A 25,238-nucleotide genomic window follows, 5' to 3' on the forward strand; every position below is an offset into this window, starting at 1 on the left:
TCCCTAATCCAACATAACTGTTCCCAGGACACGCAAAGCGGGTGCCGGCGGCACCAGCTTCCCAACCTTGGCCGCCACCTACTGGAACGCCCTCCCGCCTCACATCAGGGTAATTGATTCCCACGTGGCCTTCCGCAAGGCCGTCAAAACTAGACTTTGTATGAATCAGCCTGTTGTCCCCTTTTCCACTCTGTACCTGTAACTAAGTAACATGATGTGCCCCTTTTAAGCCTTCATAAGCACTGATTATAGCGCCTCGATGCCTGCGGGCTGCAGTGCGCTCTACAAATCGAAATAAATAAATAGGGTACTGTTGTTTTCTAAAGAAATGGATCAACAGCCTCTTCTATTGCTTGCAAGGTAGCTGGTGGAATTTTGTGTCCCACAGAAGTAGGCTGTGTGGTTACAGTATTTGTTGAGGAAGATGAGGTAGAGGAAGACAGCCTGCTACTTCCTAAGAAAGGAACAGCCTTTCTGAGAACATTGCCGTGTTTGGAATTGGTGTGGCGGCGCATGGAGTTGGTCCCGTAGGAGTACTGCCAAGGTTGTCCGCGACTGATTATGTTGCCTTCGGTGCATTTTACTTTTGGTATCTTTAGTACTTTAAGAAGATATAAGAGGGTTACTATATATATAGCACATTTTCCATTTTCAAAATTCTCATCGTCAGTAAAATAAAAATTAGCCTAGACATGTCAGTGAACAAAAAAAAAAAGTGGCCCAGATATGTGATGTTATCAGTGATGTCATCAATGCCATTTGTGATGTCATCTTTTCTGTACTGGGTGTTTGTCTTACCAGTGCACGGTGGTGGCACGAGTTATGATTGCTCAGCTTATCATAACTGGCAAATTTCTGGGGGTTTTCGGTTTTACTTGTAACAATAATGTTCCTTTAACAAAGTTTTTTTTCATGAATTTCATAGCTTTTTATTAGTTCAACTTAACCATAACGTCCCTTTCACAAAGTTTGTTCAGTGAACATATATATATATATTACACAGCCTGTGGTAGCAGCCGTGTAGTTTTTAATTTTTTTTTACTTCTTTTTATTGATTTTACAACAAAAAGAAAAAAGAGGAATGCGTTACCCAACTCCCTCCTCAACTCCCCCTCCCCTGAAGGCAGCAGCATTATGTCCGTGGTCCATCACCTCCTTGGACCGGTCTGCAACAGTTGTCAAGTTTATGGCGGAGAAACAGTCCTCCCAGTTTCCCCCCCCTCCCTTCCCTGGGAGTGTCTTCTCCTTGTCCATGAGTATGTACACTGGCACTTCCGAGTGACATCTGTATTGTCCATTGTCCGCACAGGCACAGGCCACGGCCAGGCCTTCTCCTTTCCGGTTGTGTGCTCTTCTCTGGTCTATATATCGCCCCCGGGCGCAAGCGAGTCAGCTTCTTCTCTTTCTGGGCCTCCTGGGTCGCTCATGTTGTCTCTGTCTCTGTTTCGGAACAGGCTTTGCACCATGGTATTCCACGCCAATATCCTAGCTCCGCTGTTGCCTTCTCCCCTCTGCGTGGCTCTCGTCCAGACTGCTGCTTCTGCTATTGCCCATTTTTGCAGGTCTGCCCACCAGCCCTCCTTCGAGGGGCCTTCGCTCGTGTTCCAGGCCATAGCTATGCGGCGCTTCGCCAGTATTGTCATCAGATCTTTCATCTTTGCCACATGCGACATCTGCCGGTCTCCCCTCGGGAACAGGCCCAATATGTAAGACGCCGGCGACCAAGCCGGCATGTGAATTCCTGCTGTCATCGCCCTTTCCTTTACCATGTTCCAGAAGTCTATTATTTTCGGGCACGACCATAACATGTGCACCATGTCAGCTTGCTCTTCTCTGCAGCGCGGGCAGCACCGGGTTTGTCCATCCCCCATCTTCGACATTCTCTTGGGGGTTAAATATGCTCTGTGCACTATATAGATTTGCATCTGCCTGAACCTAGCGTTCCTGGAGACCTTCTTTGTGTACTGGAGCGTCCTGTTCCATTCCTCATATTTGAAGGGTTGTTGAAGCTCCTCCTCCCATTTTGCTCGCGTGTTCAGTGTCTTTTTGTTGGTGGTTCCTAGTAGTTGCTCATAGAGTCTTGACACGGTGTGTCCTCCTTCAGAAACATTGTACCATGCGTCTAACGCACCTTCTGTCCTCTGTCACTGGCATGGTGGTCCATCTTTTCTTTATTGCTTGTACCAGGCTATTATGCAGGATGAATTGGCCTTTGTGTACATCCTGTTCCTCTACCAGGGACTGGAATTCGACTCATTGTCCTTCTTGCCACAAGTCCCCTATCTGGGCTACTCCTTTGTCCTCCCACTGTGCTCTATACGGGGCCAGGCTCGCCACTCGGGGGTCAACTAGTCCTTCGCTTAATGCCCCCCCACTCATAGCCCCTTTGTAGCGTGCTTAGTGCTACCCTGTTTCTCCTCCCTCCCCACAGGAAGGTTCTCGCCATGGTGTTTAAAAAAAACCCTTGGTATGTTGTAAGAGATGTTTGTAAAGTAATATAGGAGCCGGGGCAGGACCGTCATCTTTAATAAGGCCGCTCGGCCTATCATTCCCAATGGTAGGGTCTGCCAGAATTGCATGACGTTCCCAATTTTGTCTGGGGCTGCCTGCGTGTTGCCTGTATGTGTTTCCGTAGTGTCATGATAAATGTCCACTCCCAGGTATCTGAAGGTGGTCGGGGTCCATGTGAGGCCCAGGCACAGCAGTTGGTCTGCTGACACTGTGCGCAGGCCAGCCAAGGGGAACAATGAGGATTTTTCTCTGTTGACCACAATTCCTGATAACCTACCGAACGCACTCAGTGCCTCTAGCAGATCTCACAGATGGATGCGTGGATCTTGTACGTAGAGCAATATATCGTCCGCGTATATTGATATCTGATGCGTTTCCCCGTCTATCTCTATGCCCGTGTCTTTGTAGTCCATTCTTAGGAAGGCCGCGAATAGTTCCAGGGCCAAAATATATAACATTGGGGACAGGGGGCACCCCTGCTTTGTACCTCGCTCTATGCCCCATTCCCTGGAAACATGCCTACCTGTCTTGACCCTTGCTCTCGGATCTTTGTAGAGCAGCTTTATCCAACGTAGAAACCCATTTCCTATCCCAAAATGGGTGAGCGCTCCCAGGAGCCATTCCCAACCCACCGAATCAAATGCTTTAATCGCATCTAGAGAGGCTACAGCGCACTCCCCCCTCCTCCTGGTTCGTCCTATCAATGACGTAATGCAGTCTTCAAAGGCGGTTAGCTAGCACCGCTGTCAGGATCTTGGAGTCCTGATTTATCAGGGAGATCGGTCTATAAGACCCACACTCGGGGGGGTGGTTTACCTGGTTTAAGAATCTGGACTATAATGGATTCCGACATGCTGTTCGGGAGCCTTCCCGTCTCGTATGCCTCCTCCAATGTTTACAGCAGTCTCGGGGCTAAACTGTCTCTGTATGTTTTATAGAATTCCCCCGGTAACCCGTCAGGTCCCGGGGAACTCCCTGTCGGTAGTTGGGTGATCACTTCCGTCAGTTCCTCTACGGTAAGAGGAGCGTCCAACATTTGGGCCTGCTCCTTTGTTAACTGTGGGAGCCTAATTTCTGCGAAGGCGTCCTCCAGGTCCCCCTCCTCTGCTTCCTGGACTCTGGTGTATAATTTTTCATAGAATTGCGAGAACGCCTAATTTATACCCTCCTGGGACCTTATCACCTCCCCTTGGCTATTCTGAATTGCATTAATCGGTTCTCGCTTGGTCTCCTGTTTGGTTAGCCAGGCCAGGAGTCTGCTAGGCTTATCCCCCTCTGCGTGCAGCTTCTGTATATACCTCCCATAGTCCAGGCGCCCTAGTCTTTCCCAGGTCGCTGCACATTGTTGTCGCAGAGTGGTGAGGTTGCCCTGTTCTCCCCCTTTCTCCGCCTGTCTCTCTGCCTTCTCGATTTTCCTTTCCAAGTCGTCCAGTTCCGCTAGGATTTCCCGCCTGAGTTCTCCCATCTTCCCCATTGCTGCGCCCCTGACCACCACCTTAAGGGCCTCCCAGACCGTCCCTGTGCTGTCCACGCTACCCGAGTTATGCTCAAAGTAATCATCTATTGTGCTTTGGATGTGCTCCTGGAATTCCCCATCCAGTAGTGCTTCTGCCCTTAACCTCCATGTGGGTATGGGGGCTCCCCTATGTGTATGTGCCCATGTAACTCTCAGGGGGGCGTGATCAGATAGGGTTTGTGTGTGTATATGTGCCTCAGTGAATTCCCCCAATGTTTCCTTGCCCGTAAAAAGGTAATCTATCTCTGTGAATGTCCTGTGTGGAGCACTGTAATGCGTGTATCCCCTTTCTCCCCCATGTACCTTTCTCCAGATGTCCTCAAGCTCGAGCTGGTCCAGCATCTGCCGTAGCACCCGTGCTGGTGGTGCTGCTCTTTTATGCTTGTTGTCCGACCTGTCCAGTCGGGGGTCCAATGTGCAATTATGATCTCCAGCCCAGATTATCGTTGCATTCCTGTACAGGGCCAACCGGGCCGGGAGCGACCTGAAGAAGGCTGTCGCGTTGTGATTGGGGGCGTAGGTGTTCACCAGGCACACCTCCCGTTTCTCCAACATTCCATGGACAATTAGGAACCTACCCTCGGCGTCCTTTTCTTGATTGATGAGTTGGAATGGGATGCCAGGAGCAATCCAGGTCGTCACCCCCCTTGGGAGTATGTTGAACTATACATCTGACCTCCCCATTTTTTGTCTACCTTCGCTTGTTTTTCGACCGTCAGGTGCGTCTCTTGCAGCATTGCAATATGGGTTCTTGCTTTGTTTAACCAGGTGTAGATCCTTAGCCTCTTGACATATGTGTTTAGCCCTCTAACATTCCACGTGACGATCCTCAGGTCAACCCAGGTCTTTGTGGAGGTTAGCGCTAGCGGCCTGCTCTTTCCCATGGGCCTGCACACTGTTATGGTCTCCTGGTATGCCGCTTTCGGGGATTGGTATCCCGTCCCCCGCTTGCTGTGCTTTAAATGGTTTGTTTGTCCTCCTTCCCAAGTTGATCTAGCGGCTATTGGCTGCGATTCGTTGTTGACTGTTTTTTCCGGTCTGCGGCACCAGTTCCTCGCGTCTGGGTACTGCCACACATGTTTATCTTCTGTGTCTTCGCCTTGTTTTCGCCAACTGTTATGTCCACTTCCTCCCGCGCCTTCTCCCTGCAAACTTAACCTTAACCTTTTGAACTGCTTCAACTGAAAACCACAACAACGACGAATGCCCAGCCTCCCTCTCCCTGCTCGGGTCCCACCGCTCTCCAGGTACCGCCGTCCTCTCCTCTGGTGTACTTGTCGCGGCGTAGTGTCTCAAAACTGACACTGCAAACATTGTCTCTACTTGGGGTTCCTACTGTGGGTCTTGGCGGTTCCGCACTCAAAATCTTGTGCTCCCATTTCAAGTCTCTAGTTTAGGCCTTTAAACTTTTAGGCTGTTGATTATCCTGCTCTGTCACGTTTCATCAGGGTGTCTTGATGTCTTGTTGGAACGAGGCAGTGTGGCACTCGGCGGCCCATCGCAGTGTTTCTCGGGTTCTGCCTCGCCCGGTTTTGTTCGGGCTCCTAGGACATGCATGCCGTACTTGATCTCACTCTCTGCCGCGCCGCGGTGTGTTCCTGTTCCGCCCATTCCCCTCTCTTAGCAGCGGGATCCCCCGTTGGTCCATCCACTCTTGGGCCTCAGCTGTGGTCTCAAGGACTTTAAGTTTGGCTGGGTATAGCAGCATAAATTTCACACCCGCAGCCCGAAGGCGCTCTTTGGTCGGCCAGAACTGAGCTCTCTGTTTTTGCACGAGTGCCGTGTAGTCTGGGTAAATTGTTATCCTAGCTCCATTTCGAGTTATGTCTCCACCTTCTCTCGAGAACGCCAGGATTTTTTCCCTTTCTTTAAAGTTCATGATCTTTGCGATCATTGGTCTCGGTGGTGCCCCCGGGCGGGGTTTCTTAGTTAACGCTCGATGTGCCCTCTCCACTACGAAACCCTGGGACAGGGTCCCTGCTTCCATCTCTTGGATCAGGAGGTTCTGTATATAGTTCGTGGGATCTCTGCCCTCCTTTCCTTCCGGCAGCCCCACTATACGCACATTGTTGCATCTGGCCCTGCCTTCCGCATCCTCGGCTCTGCGTTCTAGTGTGCTGATCCTCTCCAGCGCCTCTGACATTTGCGATTGGGAGGTGGTCATGTTCGCTGTATTGTTCTGTACTTGTTGTTTCACCGTTGTCACCCTCTCTGCCAAGTTCCTCGTGTCCTGTCGGAGGAGCCCCACATCTACAATCACTGCATCCAGCTTGCCTTCTATCGACGTCTTCAGTGCTTCTATAGCCTCTAGAATACTGCCTTCCACGTATCTGATCTCTCCCTGCGTGGTGTATGGCTCTGGCATGTCCTTCTCGGCTGCCTCAGGCTGCTGGTCTTCACTTTTGCCGGCAAATCACTCCATGACGGTCTGTCTCCTCCTGCCACCCTTTTGCTTATCTGGCATGTTGGCTTCAGCCGCTCCGTGCCTGTATGTGGGTCTTGCTCGCGCAAGGTCTATGTTGTGCTTCGGTGGTGTTTGTTGGCAGGTTTCCCCTTGGGTTGTGGTCCCTTCCGCAGTTTCCCACTTGCCCTGGTCTCTGATGGGCGGCCTCTCCCCATCTTCTCTCAGTGTTGCCCAGCAGCCGTGTCTGTGCGGCACAGCTATCACACGTGGCTGCCCAGTGGGTGCGTTGTTGTCTGTCTTGCCGTGGAGTAGTGTTCCCCCTGGCTGTTGCACCTGCCTTGGTGTTTTTAGGAGGAGGCTAGCCACCCATGGGGGCCATTTCCCCCACCGTGTTACGATCTAGTTGCGTGGTTCGTGGATTCTTACGTTCTTTTTCCCTTTTGGAGGCCTTTTGTTAACGACCTAGGTGCTGTTCGAGTGGGCTGTATCCTCCCACGTATTGTCCTGTGGTCCCCGGAGTAGCTGTCTAACCTGAGGTCAGACTCCGTGTATGTCCTCTCCGGCCCCCTTCTCCAGCGTCCCTGTTGGTGGCCACCGCCCGTCCCGGTGGTTTTTAGGGAGGAGGTCAGCCGCGCGTGGGGCTGTGTCACCCACCGCGGCGTAGTCAGTGGATTCCCGCCTCCCTCGCTTTGGTGGTCGGCACTGGCAGCCCAGGTGCTGTCCTGGGTGGGCTGTGTCTCGTCACACAAGCCAGTGGTCCCCCGCTTTGCCTCCAGGCCCAACGCTCCGTTTGTCCGCCTCGCCTCCTGGTGTCGGGGTCCCCCGCTGCTCCGTTGGGCCCTCGTGATAGTCCTACCGTTGGCCTCTGCTCCGGTGCAGCTGCTTGTGTTCGTGCTCCTCAGGCTCTCGCGGGCCCCCCTTCGGACTGGTCTGTGCCACGGGCCGCTGCTCGTTTCCTGCGGCGGCGGGACTCCGTGTCGCTGCCTGCCCTGGTACAGCGCGGCAGCGCGCAGCACTATCTCAGTCCTCTCCCCCCTTCCGCTGCGGCTGGCCCCTCACGCCTCCAGGGTGGCTCTCTGGCCTCGACTGGGCTGGATGCTGCCCGTCAGCTTTGTTTCTCGGGACGCAGGCAGCAGTGTCAGCGAGATGCGTCCGCCATTTTGCCTGACGGCTCCGCGTACCTCGCTCTCTCGTTTCTGCCTTCCTGGCTTCCGATTTTTGCCAGGTATTTCCCGGTGCGTGCTCTGGACCTTCCGGTGCCTCTTCCCAGTGTTTGTTCGATCTTTCCATGGTTATTTTTGGCCTTTTTGTAGGATCAGTCGTCCGATCGAGTGGGAGCTCTTCAAGATTAGCTCACGCTCGCATGGCCGCCAAGCCACGTCCCCCAGCAGCCGTGTAGTTATGGTTAAGATGCTCAACCCACAGGAGGAGCACTTTTTGGCAGCTTATAAATTTGGCGCCATTCGATGAATCCTCACCAAACTTTGGAAAACAAGTATATGGCCACCTCCGAATGATTATCCTACGTTTGATGTGGTTTCATCAAGGGGGGGACAAGTTTATAGGTCGGGGGTCCCAAAACTTTTTAAATCCTCAGACAAATTAAGCTCCAGCCTACAGCCCAAACCGCTGGACGGATTTGCATCAAACTTGCTCGAGGAGCAGTGGCTTGGTCCCGAAAGCGTGCTTTTGCAAATTTGGTGTAAATCCATCCAGTCGTTTTTAAAAATATAATGGCCAAAAAGTAGGTAAAAAATAAATTGGTGATATCTGGGTCGGGTCCGTGGCCTCACTTCCTGATTCGGGTCCCCGAACGCTTCTGGACCAATCAAAGGGCAGCGTGACATTCGCGGACATCATACGCGCCCACAGATAAAAACATGAGGTGCGTCAAAACATTTGAAACAAATGCCATGTTGAATTCGCGAACTGCGCCCACAGTCTGCAGACATTGCAGTAAAAACATTAAAAAACACAATATTGCTCTTGTCATACTAATGAAACAATCTCTGGGGAAGTGAAGGGGGATGAGGATTGGATAGATATGGACATAAAAAGCCAAAATTCGAGTGGTTTTTCATCTCCGAAATGGTTTTTATCTCCGAAGTCTGCAAACATCTCAGATGTTCAGGGACATCCATGCATATTTCGGTTGGGCGATATTCTATGTAAACATGTGCTCTGTAAAGGGCTTTGGATTAAGTCTCTATATTAACTAGCACATCATTATCATATTTCTGCATTACAGGGTCGGTGAAAAGCAGTTTTGGGATGATTTATAACTTAGGCGCCACTCATTGAAACTGCATGGAATTTTGCAATATTATTTGAGACCTGACCCTGAATGTTCTGCAACGTCTGGTGCCGTTTCACCAGGAAGAAGCCAAATTAGACGGGGGGTCTCAACATTTTTAGATGGCTTATAATTCTGTTGCCATTTGACAAATTTGCACAAAGGATTGCAGAAGGATTATAGACCTAACCTTCAATGTTTGTGCAAAGCCTGAATGGATTTTGTCAAGTGGGGGCTAAGTTATAAGACTATTTTTAGTACGTACATTGTGACACTTTTCAAAAAATAAAACATGGACGGATTTGCAGCAAACTCGTGCAAGGAGCATTGGCAAAAGGACCCGAAAGCATGGCTTTGCAAATGTCCGTTTTATTTTTTGAAAAGTGTGATGATGTAGGTATAAAGAATAGTGATATTCCTTTGGTGACTGAGGTATAGCCTGTGGCCATGGGCAATGGCCAGATTGTCCGGATCATGGCAAAGGCCATAATCCGAACAATCTGGCTACTGGCCATGACCACAGGGACCGGCAATGGGGTTAAAGTGGGCATGGCACTTTGTGGTAACATTTTTCTAAATCGGGATAGGTTTGCATAGGAAAATAGGAAAATAAATTCTGCTTGTGGGTACAGCCCGAAGTGCTGGACGGGATTGCAGCAAACATGTGCGAGGAGAATCAGCAAGGATCTCAAAGCATGGTTAGTGTCAAAATGTAAGTACAAACAATTGTGGTATAGCTTTGGTGCTTGGGCGATCGGCCTGTCCCTGAGCAAGGACAAATGTGTACTCTTGTGTTGAGAAGGAGGGCCAATAGTCCCAGACCCCCAAGCGCCTTCAGGTGTTGCAGAGGCCTGCAAGTGTGCAGTAAGGGTTTGGGGAGGTTACAGGGGTAGGTGGGTGTCGGCAGGGTCTATAGTGTGGGGGAGGGGTAGTGCTTGTTTCATCTTCAGAATACAGTTGGAATCAAACGCCATATTGATAGTAGCAGGCATATTGAAATCGAAGCCTAGCCTCGCAACGTAGCCAGGGCCGCAGCCCTGACACCCAAACATGGAAATAAGTGTATGCATGCGAGAATAGGTTGTTGCTTGGGCACCGGTGAGAAAGGCCAGAGCTGCAGAGATTCACAGACCCGCTGTTGTTTCATGTTGTCAACATTCATATCCCAGAAGGAATGTGCCCTGCAAGGCCATGAGGGGGCTGAGAGCTCTCTGCGAAAAGCGATACCAGCAGAAGGAAGGCACAAGCCTCCGACCTTCTCGTTCTAGTTTTATGTAATAGCACCCAGATACCCCCGTCCCAAGGCCCCAAGCATTCCAAGGTACCAGTCCCAGACCCAGACCACCAATCATAAAACTGTTAGACCCCCAATCGATCAGAAAGCAGGGTCCAGTTGCCTACACTATAGGTCATGTGATTTGTGCTGCGAAGTGCCGGGAGGGGCAAAACAACAAATCTAAAATGAGGGTGGGGAGGTTTGGATGGGCGTTGACGTGTCTGGAATCAAGCTGTAGTCTGTTAGATGCACTGACCTCAAAGTATCCTCTTAGCCCTTGTCTACAGTACCAGGTGAACACTAAGTTAGAGATTTAGCATGTATTGTTTTTCTTTGCATAATGACCAATTAGTTGTAGACTTGCAAGGAGAAACCAACGTGGACGAAGATGGACAGAAGGGGCAGGGACCAATGCTCCAGTCTAGCTTATGGCACAGGTAGCCTATTGATAGGGTGTCGCCAACCAACCAGTCAGTCGGATTTGTACATTATATAATTTACGTCACTGATGATGCTGTGTAACTTTTATAAAGTGTTGCTCATACTGATTTTGCCAGAACGTTCCGTGGCAGCAGAGTGCTTTGCTGGCGTCTCTTTGTTTGTGGAAAAGAGAAACAATGAATACGGTATGGATCATAGAACTAAAGTATTCTTAAGATGGTTTGTTTAGGTTGTAAAAAGATAAGTCGAAGCTTATCACATTCTTGGGAAATGGATTATTTGCATGGGACTTGCTTCTTGTTCTATGTATGTGCATTATGACCTCATGGTAAACCCTAGGGAAAAGAACATAGGAATATAGCACAAGGTCAAGCTCTACATGCACAGTACCTTTACAGTACGTGAATCATGCTTCCAATGTAGCATTACCACATGAAGTCCTCAGCTTAAAATGAATACAGTCACTGAACAAACACAACCACCCCTCGTATGTGATGTCATTAGTGATACCATCAATGTCATTTGTGACGTCATCTTTGATTTCCTGGGTGTTGGTGTTAGCTGTGCATGGCGGTGGCGCAAGTTATGGTTGCATAGCTTACCATAACTGGCAAATATCTTTTTTGGTTTTCCTTGTAAACATAACGTCCCTTTTAACTATGTTTTTTCTGTGAATATATATTTATTTCTGTGGCTTGTCTATCTGCTTAGATCACATGATCTCCATAGGCCGTCATCTAGTGGTAGTCGCAGAGTATTAGTTTATTTGTTTTCGAAACTCAAAGGGACGTCTACAGGGTGTGTCAGTAATACTATCCCCAAAGTGACGTCCCCTCTACCCATGGTCCTTCATGCGTCGCGGTCCCTCGGATTGTTTTTTCCGCCATGATAGTCGGACGCAAGTTGCAGAGTTCCTTCTTTCTGGCTAATGCCTTTTGATTATACAAGTTTTAAAAGTTTGTTTTCTTCTTACCCTTTCTACAGCCGTACCACCGTAACACCTTCAGCAACGACTTGCAAGGACAGATTCTTTGTCGACAACTACTTGGACCGTCTCGATTAACTTTGTCTGTGGCCTACTTAGGCCCCAACAGGCCACGGCCCTTCACAGTGGGGAGAGTGAGGGGAGGTCATAACTTCTTTCCTTTAAAGAATGCCTATTTCTCTATTCTTCCATTTCCATCGCCTGGCTGCCATCTTCCCATACTATGGAAAACACACCATTTAAATGTTGCCCTTCCTGTAACAGTAAGTTTCCCTGGAAGGACTCACACAGGGTGTGCAACCTCTGCGTCCCCATGGCGATCGGGACCCAACGGTTTCCCGCGTGCGAGCCCCTGACTCCTCAGGCAGGCCGGTTGTTCAGCTATGGAGACGACACCCGGCAGCTCAAGCACCCAAACTGCACGCACACAAAGCACACCCCCTATGACCGACAGTCGACCGCTTCGTTGACCATAAATCCACACACAGTGTTGAAGGGAAGGTCTGAAAAATACCTGTTCTCTGGACCATCGTGTTCGCCACTTGACAGGCCCCCAAAACAAACACCGAAGTCTGTTCCTGACTCCGCAAATAAATCAGACAAAGCCTCGGATACCGGCGAACGTGCGTCGAAAGACACTTCAACGGCCCTTTCCAAAAACTCTAAAATGAGGGATCTTATTAGGAAACATGTCCCAGACACTCTCCTCCAGTCCAAAGCATCGAAAAACTCAATTTCGACACCCTTACTCTCTAAATCCCTTATTTTAAAGGCTAAAGAAACCTCTCTCTCTAGTGACACCATTTCAGGGGCCATGCAGCATAACAACCCTCTAAATCTGAGAGTATCTCTACCCCTGTTACCACAGGTTTTCCAAGCTCCACCCAATGGACCCCTGAAAAAATCGTCAAAGTAATACGAAGAATGTCGAGTTTTGTTGACTTCTTTGATCGTCACTCTGATCAACTGTCCAACCTTCAAAGGCCCTCACAAGGAAAGGCAGCTAAAGACCAACCTGCTGCCAAAAAACCATGACTCGACACTGCCCAGCCAAACACTTGGCAGGACATGTCCCAAGACTGCTACTACATTGACACCGCTGGCTCTCAAGATCTTGGTTCAATAGCAGACCAAGGGTATCTATATGACACAGACCAGTGTTATGATGACAACGTCTACATCAAACAATCTCTGGACCATCATGACCAACCCGTTGGTGACTCCCCTGTGGATAATCAGCTGCAGTATAATCAGCTCCTCCTAAAGGCTGCCGAACATTTCAAGATCAATGCCCAAGAAGCACAAGTCAACCAAGATTTTGTAGAGGACATCCTTGGGGATAAGCGATCTGCAGCACAGTTTATAACACTCCTGCAGTCCATCCAGAGGCCATTAAGCCTGTTCTACTTACCCCCAACCTTACGAGGGCAGCTAACGCCCGTATTGAAAAGATGTTCAGGCCAGCACCCTCCAACCTACTATACAGCAAGGGTCAATTAAAACCTGACTCTCGTAACTACCACAAGAAAAAGGGTGGGCATGCCCTTAGCCTCTGTTGAAGCCTCTCCTGACAAGGAGAGCAAAACGATATATACACTGGGCAGGAAAGTAGCTTCCTCAGCTGCATACCAAGTAAGAATAGCTAATAACGCCACATTCTTGGCAAGTTACAACTGCCATAAATGGGACAAGATCATACAACAAATCGACTCCGTCCCAGAGCCGCTTAAAATTCAGCTTTTAAAAACAGTGGCTGAGGGTAAGCAGGTGGTCAACTGCATCCTTAAAAATAATTTGGACGCAGCAGATAATGCAGGCTGTATAGTAGCAGAAGGTACTCTTATTATGCGCCATGCATGGTTGAGGCGATACGGTTTTAAACTGGAAACTCAAGCCACCCTAATTGATATGCCTATCGAACCAAATGCCTGATTTGGAAAAAACAGTCGAAAACGCACTGAAAAGTGCTAAGAAGAGTACGACACCCTTAAGTCCCTGGGACAATCTACTAACCTTTTGTGCGAGGAGACACGTTTAATACATGCTGATTTCGAGTACTAAACTCCCAACGGTCCTCTAACTACAATCAAGAGTGGACAATCTTCATCTTGGGGCAGTCCTCCCAGCAAAATTTTCAAAGGGGGCACAGAATGTCTAGGAGTAGAGGCAGGGCCTCCTCAACCAGATGCTCCACCTCCTCCCACCCCCCACAAGTAATGACCTCCCGGTCCCCTCCCATGCATCGCCAGTAGGAGGTTGCATTTGTCAATTTACCCACGTATGGGAGGGGATCACGTCAGACAAGTGGTATTTTACACTGTGGCCGGAGGCCATTGCATAGAACTAATACAGAAACCATCCAACCACCCGCCAAGACAGAGACAAACAACGCAGGATGAGCAGCGCATTCTGCTAGAAGAAGTCAAACTACTGCTGGAAATGGACACTATGGAGATCGTCCCGGCAAACCAGGTAAACAAGGGTATCTATTCAACGTACTTCCTTGTGCAAAAGAAAAACCTTACTATGCGCCCTGTCCTAGACCTGCGTCCTACAAAAACATGTCAAGCCACAAACATTCTGCATGATAATGCTACAAGAAGTAATCCCACTGCTTAAACAGAGGGACTACATGGCAGCATTGGATATGAAAGATGCATACTTTGATATTTCAATGTTCCCAGCGCACGGTAGATTTTTGCGCTTCAACATAGCAAACCAACACTACCAATTCAAGGTGCTACCCTTCGGCATAGCCTCCGCTCCAAGGGTATTCACCAAGGTACTAGCGGTAGTGGCAGCGCATCTACGCAGAGAATCAATCCCAGTGTACCCTTATCTGGACGACTGGCTGATAACCAAGGAATCCCCCAAATATGCAAGCAAAATACCTAAAGAACAATCAACCTCCTGTTCCAATTGGGGTTTTCAATAGACTAGAAAAAATCAAGCCTCGTTCCAAGCAAAACAAACAGTTTTTAGGAGCTGTCATAAAGACACGAGAGGGGCTAGTCTTCCCCCTCAACCAAATTAGTTCAAATCATACTGCTGCAAATACCTCATTATCTTGCCAATCGCCAAATAACCCTACGGATGCCCCCAATGCAGGAGTGGTTAGCAAAACAATGGTCTGAGGCAAGCTGAAGACTTTAGTAAGCTATCCCAGTGGTTTGTAGATCTCCAACTCTTAGTATCAGTCTGTACTAACTGAGGACCTTGGTAGAGTGGCAGAGCAGTCAGGTTTATCTTAAGAAGAAGATGTGAGCTGTAGGTAAGTACACTGAACCTTAGTTAAACATGCACACCAAAGAAACTCTTAAACGTATAGTTCATATAAAATTTGATATTTATTATATATACACAAGAATTACTTTAAATACTTTAGATGTTTACACTGGAAGAATTTGGAATACTTATGAATACACTTCAAAGGACACTTTTACTTTTGTGTTTGTTTGCGGTTACATTGTTTGAAACGTTAGAAAGGGAAAAGACAATGTTATTCTATTATCGGTTTTTACATGCGCCTGCGGTTTCCAACAGTTTATACAGTAATACATTTACTCTGCAAACACATAGTAAAGTTACTTTATGGGAGGAAAATGGTTAGTTAGTGTAACATAGCTTGGTTCAAGGTTCTAGAGAGGGTTTCTTTACACAGCAAGTCTTTTAAGTCCAAAAACTATAGTTAAAGGGAGATCGGAAAGGGCTCAAAGTATAAACAAGCAGCAGAATACAAAGAGTGGCTGAGGATTTCTTCCAGTCTCTAGTGTTAAAGAAACAGCAAGTTTGACAACTAACAAGGGAGATATGTAAAAGGATTTGCTGCAGGGACACAAGCAGCGGCTTGGGTCGGAGGTAAGTGGGGATGACCCTGGACACCTCTGGTTGCACTCCAACATTCTGGAGCGACTTCTTGGAATCATGTAAGCAATACCTTTTCCCCAACAATACCTTATGTTTGAAGAAAGTGTTCATGCTGGATGCTCCGCAATGTTTCAGCTCTGGACCCGACCTTCAGATTCCTTGATCTAATGACTGAAGGCAGGACAATGGATAGGATCTCTCACCAGCAGTCACGAGGCAGGACCTCTGGCAGGACTTTCAGCAATTTCTTGGTTCACTCTGTGGTTTTGGGGCCTTTGTTGCAGCACCAACAAAGGACACGGATCATCTGGTCAAGCTTCTTCGCTTCCTGCAGTGCTACACTCTGTTGAGGGGGTCTGGGCAAGTTGGATCAGATCTCTGGAGGGTCCTTACAGGTTCTCCTTACAAGTTCTGCAAGATTTGGACGGATTCAGCCTTTCCACGATGATGCACTCAAGGGTTCCACAGCTCTGGAAACTCCTAGGACCTCTGGAGATGGTGCAAGTCAGAGTTTGTCTTGGGACTGGTTGTTCCCACCAGCCAAAGGGAAGGAGCTCCTCTTCGGAGCTCCTCTGTTGCTTAGAAAACGGGGTCAGGACAGCAGTGGTCGATTCACGGTGTTGCAAAGAGTCTGCAGGCATCTCTGGTCGTCTTCTTCGGTTACTTAAGATTCCAGTGGTCGCCTTGCTTTTCACTCCAAAAGGCTCACCTTTTATACAATTCCAGCACACACTCCTCTGCAAACTCTCTCAGCATTTTACAGAAAGGGGAGTTTGGCTGTCCAATCAGGACAGCCAGAGACCCCTTTTGGGAGCTGGCTCTATTCAGGCACTCTGGCAGACAAAGGACAGGGGGGGTGGAAGACAGCTTCCCCACTTCCTACCTGCCCAGGCAGGCTGGAGCCAGGCAGAGATACCCAAGGGTTTGCGCCAAAGGCAAAACACACACACTGACCTCCCTCTCCCAGGATGGTAGAAGAAGGGCTCACAAAGAAAAACCACGCTAGTAATGGCGAGAAAAGAAGGGAGCTCCAAGTTGGTACTTTCGTGCCCCTATTGTGCACCACTGAGGCTATGGGTATAGCCTGCAGTATAGAAATTGCACAATAGTTGGTAGAACACGTCCACTGCCACTAGCCATAACTAGGAGATTGTCTATGTGACTAAAAGGTCACAGGAGTAGAGAGAAGGGGGGATACTAGGTATCCCTTTGCCACTCCACTGGAGGTGGTGTGTGCCAATCTCTCAAACTATAGAGTTTTGGGAGGGATACTAAATATCTCTCTATCTTTAAGGACTGTAGTTACTTGAGCATACAGAAAAAGAATCTTAAAGGAGGACCCTAACGGTCCCCAGCAACACTTCCCATAAGGAGCTGTGTGCTGCAGTAGTAAAAACACAGATGCCTATAAGAGTAATGGAGCAGACAGAACCCATAGTACAAGTAGAATACAAAGTATAGAGTTTCAAAAGACAGAGCCCACAAGAATGGATGAGTGGAAAAAGGCTCCATCCATTGAGGATTGAAAGAAAAACGTCCAGAAGTCCAGCAAAAAGTGCTGGGGGTCTCACTTGGAGAGGGATGAAGCATAGAAATTATTAATCTCCCCAACACAAGCGGTCATTGGGACAATCTAGTGATTGTTTCGCTAACCCTAGTACAAGCACTTCTTTGGTGGTCAAAAGAAAACCCTTTCACAATCCAAACGATACTTGCCTCACTCTCCGGATGGGGACCCCATTACCTTCACCACACAGTTCATGGCCTGTGGACAAAGATCACAGCTGAGAACCACATCAACCATTCTGGAACTGCTAGCGGTACTCAAAGCCCTGTAAGCTTTCCAGCTGCATCTATCAGGCCAAACAGTGCAAGTCCTCACAGACAGGACCACTGCCATGTTTTACATAAACAAACAGGGAGGCACTCAGTCTCCAGGTCTGTCCAGGCTATCCCAAAAAATTTGGAAGTGGGGACCCAAGCGGAGACATGTTTCTAGTGTCTCAACACGTTCCAGGGGAACTCAGTGCTCTGGCAGACTCTAAGCAGAAATCCTCTACCCGAGGAACACGAGTGGCATCTCAACAGAGGAATTCTAGACAAAGTCTTGTCCCTCTAGGGTTATCCTCCATTAGACTTACTCACCACAGACCTAAATCACAATGTCCAGACTTCGCATCCAGGTTTCCCCAACCCAAATCCAAGGAGAATGCCCTGTGGTCAGGGAAGTTTGCTTATGCTCTTTCACCAACACCACTTCTGAGCAGGATAGTGCACAATATGCACCAAGAACAAGCTACTCTAATCCTGATTGCTCTTGTGTGGGCGAGGCAACCTTGGTTTCCACATCTGTTCAAACTGGCAATGTGAAAACCAATCAAACTCCTGTGCCCCTATGTAAGGACGGCATGGTATCAAAGTAAAACACACAAGTGATCACAGTTCAAGGGTGTTTATTAAACTGTGGAATGGGTGAGATGCTGGTCAAGTGGCACAGCAAGTAGAGCGCTTGCTTTGACATCCGTGCAGAGCCTGCTGACGCAGGTTCGAATCCCGGCAGGCCCAAAGTCAGCCTTTCATCCTTCCGAAGTCGATAAATGAGCACCACACACCGTGGGTAATAATAAGCAGCGCTCAGATGCCCGAGGGTTCGTAGCGCTATATAAATGCTAAATTATTATTATTATTAATATTATTATAAACGCCTAATCTAAATCTAAGATGGGAGCAAGCTACGACCATCAAACAATAATACAGTCTTAGTGAAGTCTAGTCAAATAAAAAGGGCCTATATTGCCAATCCTTACCGCTATGCTACAACCTAGTGTGGGATAATGTTTCACAAGAAAACAAAGAAGTGTTCACAAAATAAGTCATGGTGTTATGGCCGGGGTCTGCCATCCCCACGTTTTTAGCACAGGACAAGGCGGTACTCTTGAGCACAGTACACTCCTGGGCTTCTGCAGGACGAGTTTACAGTTCCTTTTCCTCCATATCAGGGCCTTCCGTGCCCAAGTCTCTTTTATGCAAAGTCTCTTGCTTCAGAGGGCCTGATATGCCTAAACAACACAACAAAATTCCTTCTGTTACCCTACACCTTTGGATCCCCCTCAGCCAGGCTTGGATCCTTCTCTTTCTCGTTAGCATCCCTCAATAGGGTTCAGAACAATCACTCACTGTGGACATCCCTCAGTCAGGTTCATACTTGTCACAATGTTGTTCACTTAGCTTCAACACAACATTTCTCTTGACGTCCCTCAGTCGGGTTCACTACCGCCTTTCAATCACAATCTCCTTATTTGTAACATTCAAAAGTCTCAATGTCTTTGTAAACCACCACCTAGGTTTAGTTAGGTCCCCCTCATCCGGGCTCAGACCTTCTACAGCACTTACCATCTTTGAACAAAGGCTTCCGAAGGGCGATCCAGTCTCACTGGATCCCTCTGTTAGCCTCTGGCACGTGCGTGTGTGTTCACAAAACCGCAGTTTGCACAGCGTAAAACACCTGTTTCACAATTCCCTCAGTCGGGTTCACAATTTCACAATCGTCATAACTTCTACAATGTGTCTAGGACTTTTGATTGTACAAGGGTTTAATCTCGACCCTTGTATGACCACCTTGACACCTCACGCCGGCCTTTCCTATGGCCTTTTGGTACTTATAGTTCAATACCTTTTTAGTTCAACATAGGCTCTTTGTTCAGTAGAGGGATACCAATGAGAGGCCTCCGCACGAGCGCCCACGTGGCGCCAGACTAGTCTATCTCTGGTGCCAAGTTCGTTCACAAAAGACCTCTGTCTCTTAATCTTCTTAATGTTGCCACTGCAACCTTGAGCCTAAAACAGTCCGGCCCACTATCAGGTTCTTCCGACTCACCGGCTGTTCTGAGCTGATGGCAACCGCGTCTCCCTGCCCTGGCTATCGGTGCGGCAGGGTTCCTTATACCGCTGACATCCATCCCACCAGTCACCAACTGCGATTCCCGGTCTTTTGTTTCTGTTGTCTGAGGCTTGGCGGGTCTGGGTTGAATAGGGCAAGGGCAACTCCCTCCTTGACGTCCTTTCGGGTCTCGCTACCGTTTTCCTCCGTTTGAACTGCCGTCTTGAAATAGTTGCTTCCTTGTGCATTCAGCCTTGCTCAAAGTGTGCTCTCGTACACCGCCTTCTATCCCTATGGGGAAGGAAAAGGGCAGACAAGTGTGTGTAATTAGGTAAACGGCTCTGGTATTACTCCGTTGTTTCTCTCAGTGTGAGAAAGTGTTCTTTTTGGAAAAGGGGTGGCGTGGTTAGAGTTTCTAAATATCCTACTGGACAAGATGGGGAAAAAGTGTCATAAGGAAATGGATACCGTGTCTCACTCTCCGGTGTCCCACTTCCACTCCCCGAAGATGCCTCATCCAGGTGATCCTACCGCACTGGTCCACCCCCAGGAACTGGATCCAATAGCGATGGCCGTGTCCTGGCCAACTGGTTGACCAATCTACAGGGACTAGCGAGTGAGACACCTTCAGGTTTCTCACACCTACAACATTCTATCCCAGACCGGCGGGACAACACTCCACCCACATCCTCAGTCTATGAACTTGCCAGTCTGGCTCCTGAAGTCATAGAGTTTGAACACTTAAAATGACCTCAAAGATGGATATCCTCAAGGAGGTACGCAAACCTAACGCCCGGCACTGCTACTTCAACAAATTCAAAAGATTTGTAAAATGGTGCTGATCAAAAGATGTAAACTACATGCTCCACTTACTAGACTCTGGCCTAGTATTTAACTCCGTCAAGGTTCACCTGGCGGCTCTGTTGGCGTACACCACTTCACAAAACAAGGTGTCCTGGTGGAAAGTCTCTGTTAAGCCTTTTTAATGGAGGGAGTGAAGAGACTTTATCTCCCCTTTCTAACCAGCCTCCAGTTTGGGATCATTATGTTGTATTCTCAAAGCTCATGGGTCCACCCTTCGAGCCTATGCACAAATCCAGCCTCAAACACCTAACTTACAATACACCTTTCCTAGCAGCCATCACCTCAATAAGACAGTGTAAAGTAGTAGGTTGTAGTCAGATGCAGGGTTAACAAGTTAAGATTTATTGCTGTGTTAACCTTTCCACCAGCCCCTCAGTATAAACAACAAAATATGCTTATTTTTGGCTAACCCAGCTTGCGGTGTAAAGGTTTAATCAATTCAGAGTTCGTAGGAATGTCCTCTTAGGATTCTCGCCTCTTTGAAAGAATAATAAACAGCTCACATAAATTCCCTTTTCTAGGACGCTAGCTTTCCGTTCCTTCGCCAGCCGTCCAAAATGGGATTTCAAAACAAACAGAGAAGATAAACCCACGGAAGCGCTGTCCTTTGAAATGGCTTGCGGCCAGGTTTCCCTTGTCAGTGAATCTGCCTCGGGGGTGTATTTCTGCGCTGCCGCTCCTCGAGCCTTTCTTGGCGGAGAGTCTGCCTCTTGATAAGGATCTCCGCGATGCCGCTCTTTCAGCCTCCTAATACCCCCAATGTACAGCACTTGGGGATTCCTCCCACTCCTCTGTGTTCTCTGGCCAGTGCTGCTGCTGTAATGAGAGACACCTGGTGAGTTTCCCGGGGCTTCTTTCAACCCATGCTCTGCTCCTCCCCTCCATTCAGCCTCCACCCGCCTTTCCTGCTCACTTCCCACACCTGCAGCCAGTTTTCCTTCCCCCATCCACCCCGTTCCATGCACTGTTTGTCCATCCCAACTTGTACTTCTATGTGTGTACCGGCCACTATACCGTATGACTAGGCTGTACCTATACCGCTTCCCTTTGTTCATTTTGTTCTTTCCCCCACCTTGTCTCCATTTCTCGTGGTGGGTTATGGGACATGTAGTTTTGCTTTGTCCTGCTGATTTAACCATTTGGGGGCTGAGTCTGAAAATTAGAATGGGGTCGTCTTTTATCTCCATTGCCTCTTTGACCTCCTCACAGACAGGAAAAACAGATGAACTGTTTGTCTCTATAGCTAGCACCTGGCAGGGAGGGTGATCATGTTTCAAAGAATTCCATCTCCAAATGGCTAGTGAAATGCATACAGCTCTGCTATTCCCTATCAAAGAAAATCTTGCCTTTCACACCAAGAGCTCACTGCACCAGAGGTACAGGAGCTACTTTGGCATTTATTGCAAACTTCGCTCTAGATTCCATTTGTAAAGCTGCTACAAGGAGTTCCATACATTTACTCAACATTACTGCATTGACACACATTCTAAAGCAGATTCACAGGTGGGACAAGCAGTGCTAAACATCCATTTGCTGCCGTACCTTCTCACAACCCACATCCTTCTCCAGATACTGCTTGTTAGTTTATGCATAGCATGTGATCTAAGCAGATCCACAAGCCTTAAAACAGGTACATTACTCACTGTAATCGTATTTCTGATGCTTGTATCTGCTTAGATTCATATGCGCCCACTCTTCCTCCCCTCTGGTGTCGAAGGTGCATAGATGTTTTTCTGGTTTTATCGCTTCTCATCTGCTTTATTGCATCTGTGCCCGTGCTACACTTCATGCTACCTCATGGCAGAAACAAAACCATCTGAGGCACCTTGTGACGTGTGAAGGAGCATTTGTACAGTGGACGTCACACTAGGGATAGTATTACTGACACGCCCTTTCAACGTCCCTTTTCGAGTTTCGAAAACAAAAATGTAATACTCTGTGACTAAGACTAGATGGTTCGCCTATGCATCGCATGTGAATCTAAGCAGGTACAAGCATCAGAAATACAATTGCAGTGAGTAATGGATCGTCTATAATTGCTGGAATCAGGGGATACATACCAATTACCAATCATTATGCACTAGAATCAACGCCTCAAAATCTTCTTATCTTATGATTATAGTTCTTTCCAACAGATGAGACTAAAGAACCCTCAGTAAAATCGATCCAATAATAATTAATACACATCAAGAGCTAATGATCTATTAGAGAATTGGTAAGTGATAAGATATGAATATATTCGCACATTATACTTACAGCTTTGGAGAAATTCAATAATTAATGATTATTCCTTCCCTTGCTCCTCTCCCCTTGCTTGTGGCATATCTTTATTTATAGGACTGATGCTAAACATGTACATTCACATTTTTAATCCTAACTCATGATATTTGGGCAATGTTTGTCTTTAACTTGGGTTTGGTTTCATTGAACACTATGTACTTAACATTTATACCACACCCACATGTGCTAAATATGTTTGGTATGTATTTTGCAAACTATGCCGGATTTCTCTCTATTGTACCATATTTATATTGCATTGTGATGTTTTTAATGTGTTAGTCAATATGTAAACAGTACCCAAGCCTTGATACAGGCATAGCAGGTCGAAACATGTGTCTGCCAGTTTTCAGTGGTTTTCGCAAGGAAATAAATATACCAGCTTGGTAAACATCTATTTAATGAAACTTGTCTATAGTATTATTGAGGCGGAACAATAAATCTATATCAACTTGCGCATGTCAACACAATTATTCATCAGTGATAAGTTGATCGAATCTGTGGCATCGGGTACTGTCACATATATTGCATTTATGCAGTAGTCCCTGATAACGTATAGTATATCTAAGTACACAACTTACTCACCCAGTGCTGCACCAGGGGTGTCCACATGCCCAAACCCACATTTTCTAATAAAATATGCTGGCTTCTTTTTGTCAAGCATAGCAATCTAAAGGTGTATTTAGGGCTGGGCGATATGGACCAAAAGTCATATTTCAATATTTGTGTGCTGAATGGCGATATACAATATATATCAATATTGTTTATGTGGGTTAAATACTTAGATGCAAGCCGGCCACTACATGTGAGCTGTCACACACACACCTTCATTTATAAGACATTAATCAAAATAAGGTGGACATTCAGGGTTCCTCCTCTTGTTTGAGAATACACACAGCTGTGTAAAAATCAACTCTAAGAATATGTAGAATATGTAATAATGTATATATATATATGTATATATCTCGATGTTAATGATATTGTCTCATCCTAGATCGATTTTGAAAATATATCGATATATCTCCAAAACTCGATAGATTGCTCAGCCATAGGTGTATTCCTCTGTTGTGGCATAATCTGTAGTTGTTTGTCTGTTAGCCATTCGTAAGTAGTGTGCTTTAATAGTTTTGTACACATACATTTTTCCAGGCTTTGAGACGGACCAAAAATGATGCTGTGGCTTTGGGAAAGTTTCTGCAAAACTCTATATACGAATACACAAAGGTAAGAACGCACATTTGTAAGATTGCATCTAACTTCCGCTGGCAGAACGAAAATGTTATTGCTTTTAACTGCTTAAAGGTCATTATATTATTCTGCTATTTATGCAGGTTGATATTAAAGCAGGATTAAAAGAACAGGATTCTGGCAGTCACGACCTGAAGAAGATTGCCATACTTGGCAAGGAGCTGTTGAAACTGAATCACGCTATAGACCAGGCATGCCAGATTTGTGTATCCGTATTTAAAGGTATCTTTTCCAATTGATGTACTGTTACTTTGTCTTGGAAATGGTAAATGCTGTAAGGTTGTTGGCTTTTTAGAACATTCTGGGCACGTGTTTAAATGTTATAACAATGTCATTTTTACTTTTGGCTGAAAGCTTGCCAAAATGTTTCTGTACGCAAAATGTGTGCATTTGTGTAAGGATACAGTGCTTTGTCTTGTTGTTTCTGTCCTGCAAGACATTGTCATTCAATATAGCATATCTAGTTCTAGCTTTTTTTTTATATAGGGCTACAAACACGCAGGAATCTAAGCTCTGAAATAAGTTATTATCCCACTGTGTGGTACTCAGCATATCATAGATTTGACTCTGCTGTTTGGGCTAAGGTTATAACATCCAATACCGATTGGATGAATTCAGTTACACCCACTGAGGCAAGGGTAGACCTTAGCAGCATGCCCTTCTCACATTGCGCTCATCACTTCCTGGAATACACAGGGGGTGATTGTATAAAAAATGTAAATTGCTTGCAAAAGACGGCCAATGTAAGTACTTCTGTACGTACTGTCGGGTCCCCTACCTACAATCTTACTTGTTTACAAAACTGAGTTTTAAACGAAAGAGTAAAACAGGAGAAATCACCTTTACTCTTTAATTTTACTGTCAAACGTGTGTATTCGGTCTGCAAATTACACTTTGCACGTAGCATTTACAATAGTTTCCTGTGGACCCCCCTTCTTTAGTAGGTGCTAAATGGGCGCGCATTCAGTAGGATTCCTTTTAATTTTGTACCAGTGTAAAAAATCTCATGCTGGGTGGACACCAAGGGGGCGCAGAGATGATGCAGTATCCGTGATACGCTCCTCTCTTTTGGGCCATATTGAGGGTTGACCCCCCCATACCACCAAAAAGCCCCTGCTGGAGGACGCTGTATCTCCTGAGGGACGAGTGAATATTCGGCGCGCCCCCCGGTCCAACCTCTGAGCCGGAGGGTGCAGGGAAACAGAAGATTGAGCACTCGAAAGCCGCTGCGGAGAGTGCCGCGGCTCTGAGCCGGTGACGTGTCCCAAGAGGCAGGTAGGCAAGTGCTTGGGCTGGGAGTGGCCTAGTCATACGGTGCGGCTTGGTGGGCCCCCCCGAGTTGCAGAAGGCCACCTAAGAGGCAGCGGCGGACCCCCCACCCCCTTCCTCACCATTGGAGGGGGGTGAACGAGGGCAGCAACAGGCCCACACCCCCTACCCCCAGAATGGAAAATGGCCTGTGTGCGCTGGGGAAGCCACGGTGGGTGCTAGTGACTACCCGTTACTTTCTGTGAAGAAACTGGAGTGTCCAGGTGGCCCCGGGCTCCCATGCACCTCAGTGGGCATTGCCCTTGGTGCCGCAAGGTCCCTCCTCGCCCACACAGCGTGAGGCATTTCGCCGCGGTCTTGGCCCTGCTGCAGGGGATAGTCAGAGAGAAGAGGGTTGGAGCTGAAAC

The 25,238-nt window shown here is 47.5% G+C and overlaps 1 protein-coding gene across 1 annotated transcript in view; it reads left to right on the forward strand.

Annotated features, from left to right (window-relative positions):
• The window catches only part of KIF14 (kinesin family member 14), a 1,355,767-nt gene that overhangs the window by 1,261,482 nt on the left and 69,047 nt on the right, over positions 1–25,238 (forward strand). Inside the window, exons 28-29 of the mRNA XM_069641230.1 lie at positions 23,464–23,538; positions 23,646–23,784. Of these exons, the coding sequence (XP_069497331.1) occupies positions 23,464–23,538; positions 23,646–23,784 (214 nt within the window). The remainder of the gene's footprint in view (positions 1–23,463; positions 23,539–23,645; positions 23,785–25,238) is intronic.

This window comes from Ambystoma mexicanum, chromosome 1q (genome assembly GCF_040938575.1).
Source record: "Ambystoma mexicanum isolate Mex_15411 chromosome 1q, UKY_AmexF1_1, whole genome shotgun sequence".
Taxonomy (NCBI): domain Eukaryota; kingdom Metazoa; phylum Chordata; class Amphibia; order Caudata; family Ambystomatidae; genus Ambystoma; species Ambystoma mexicanum.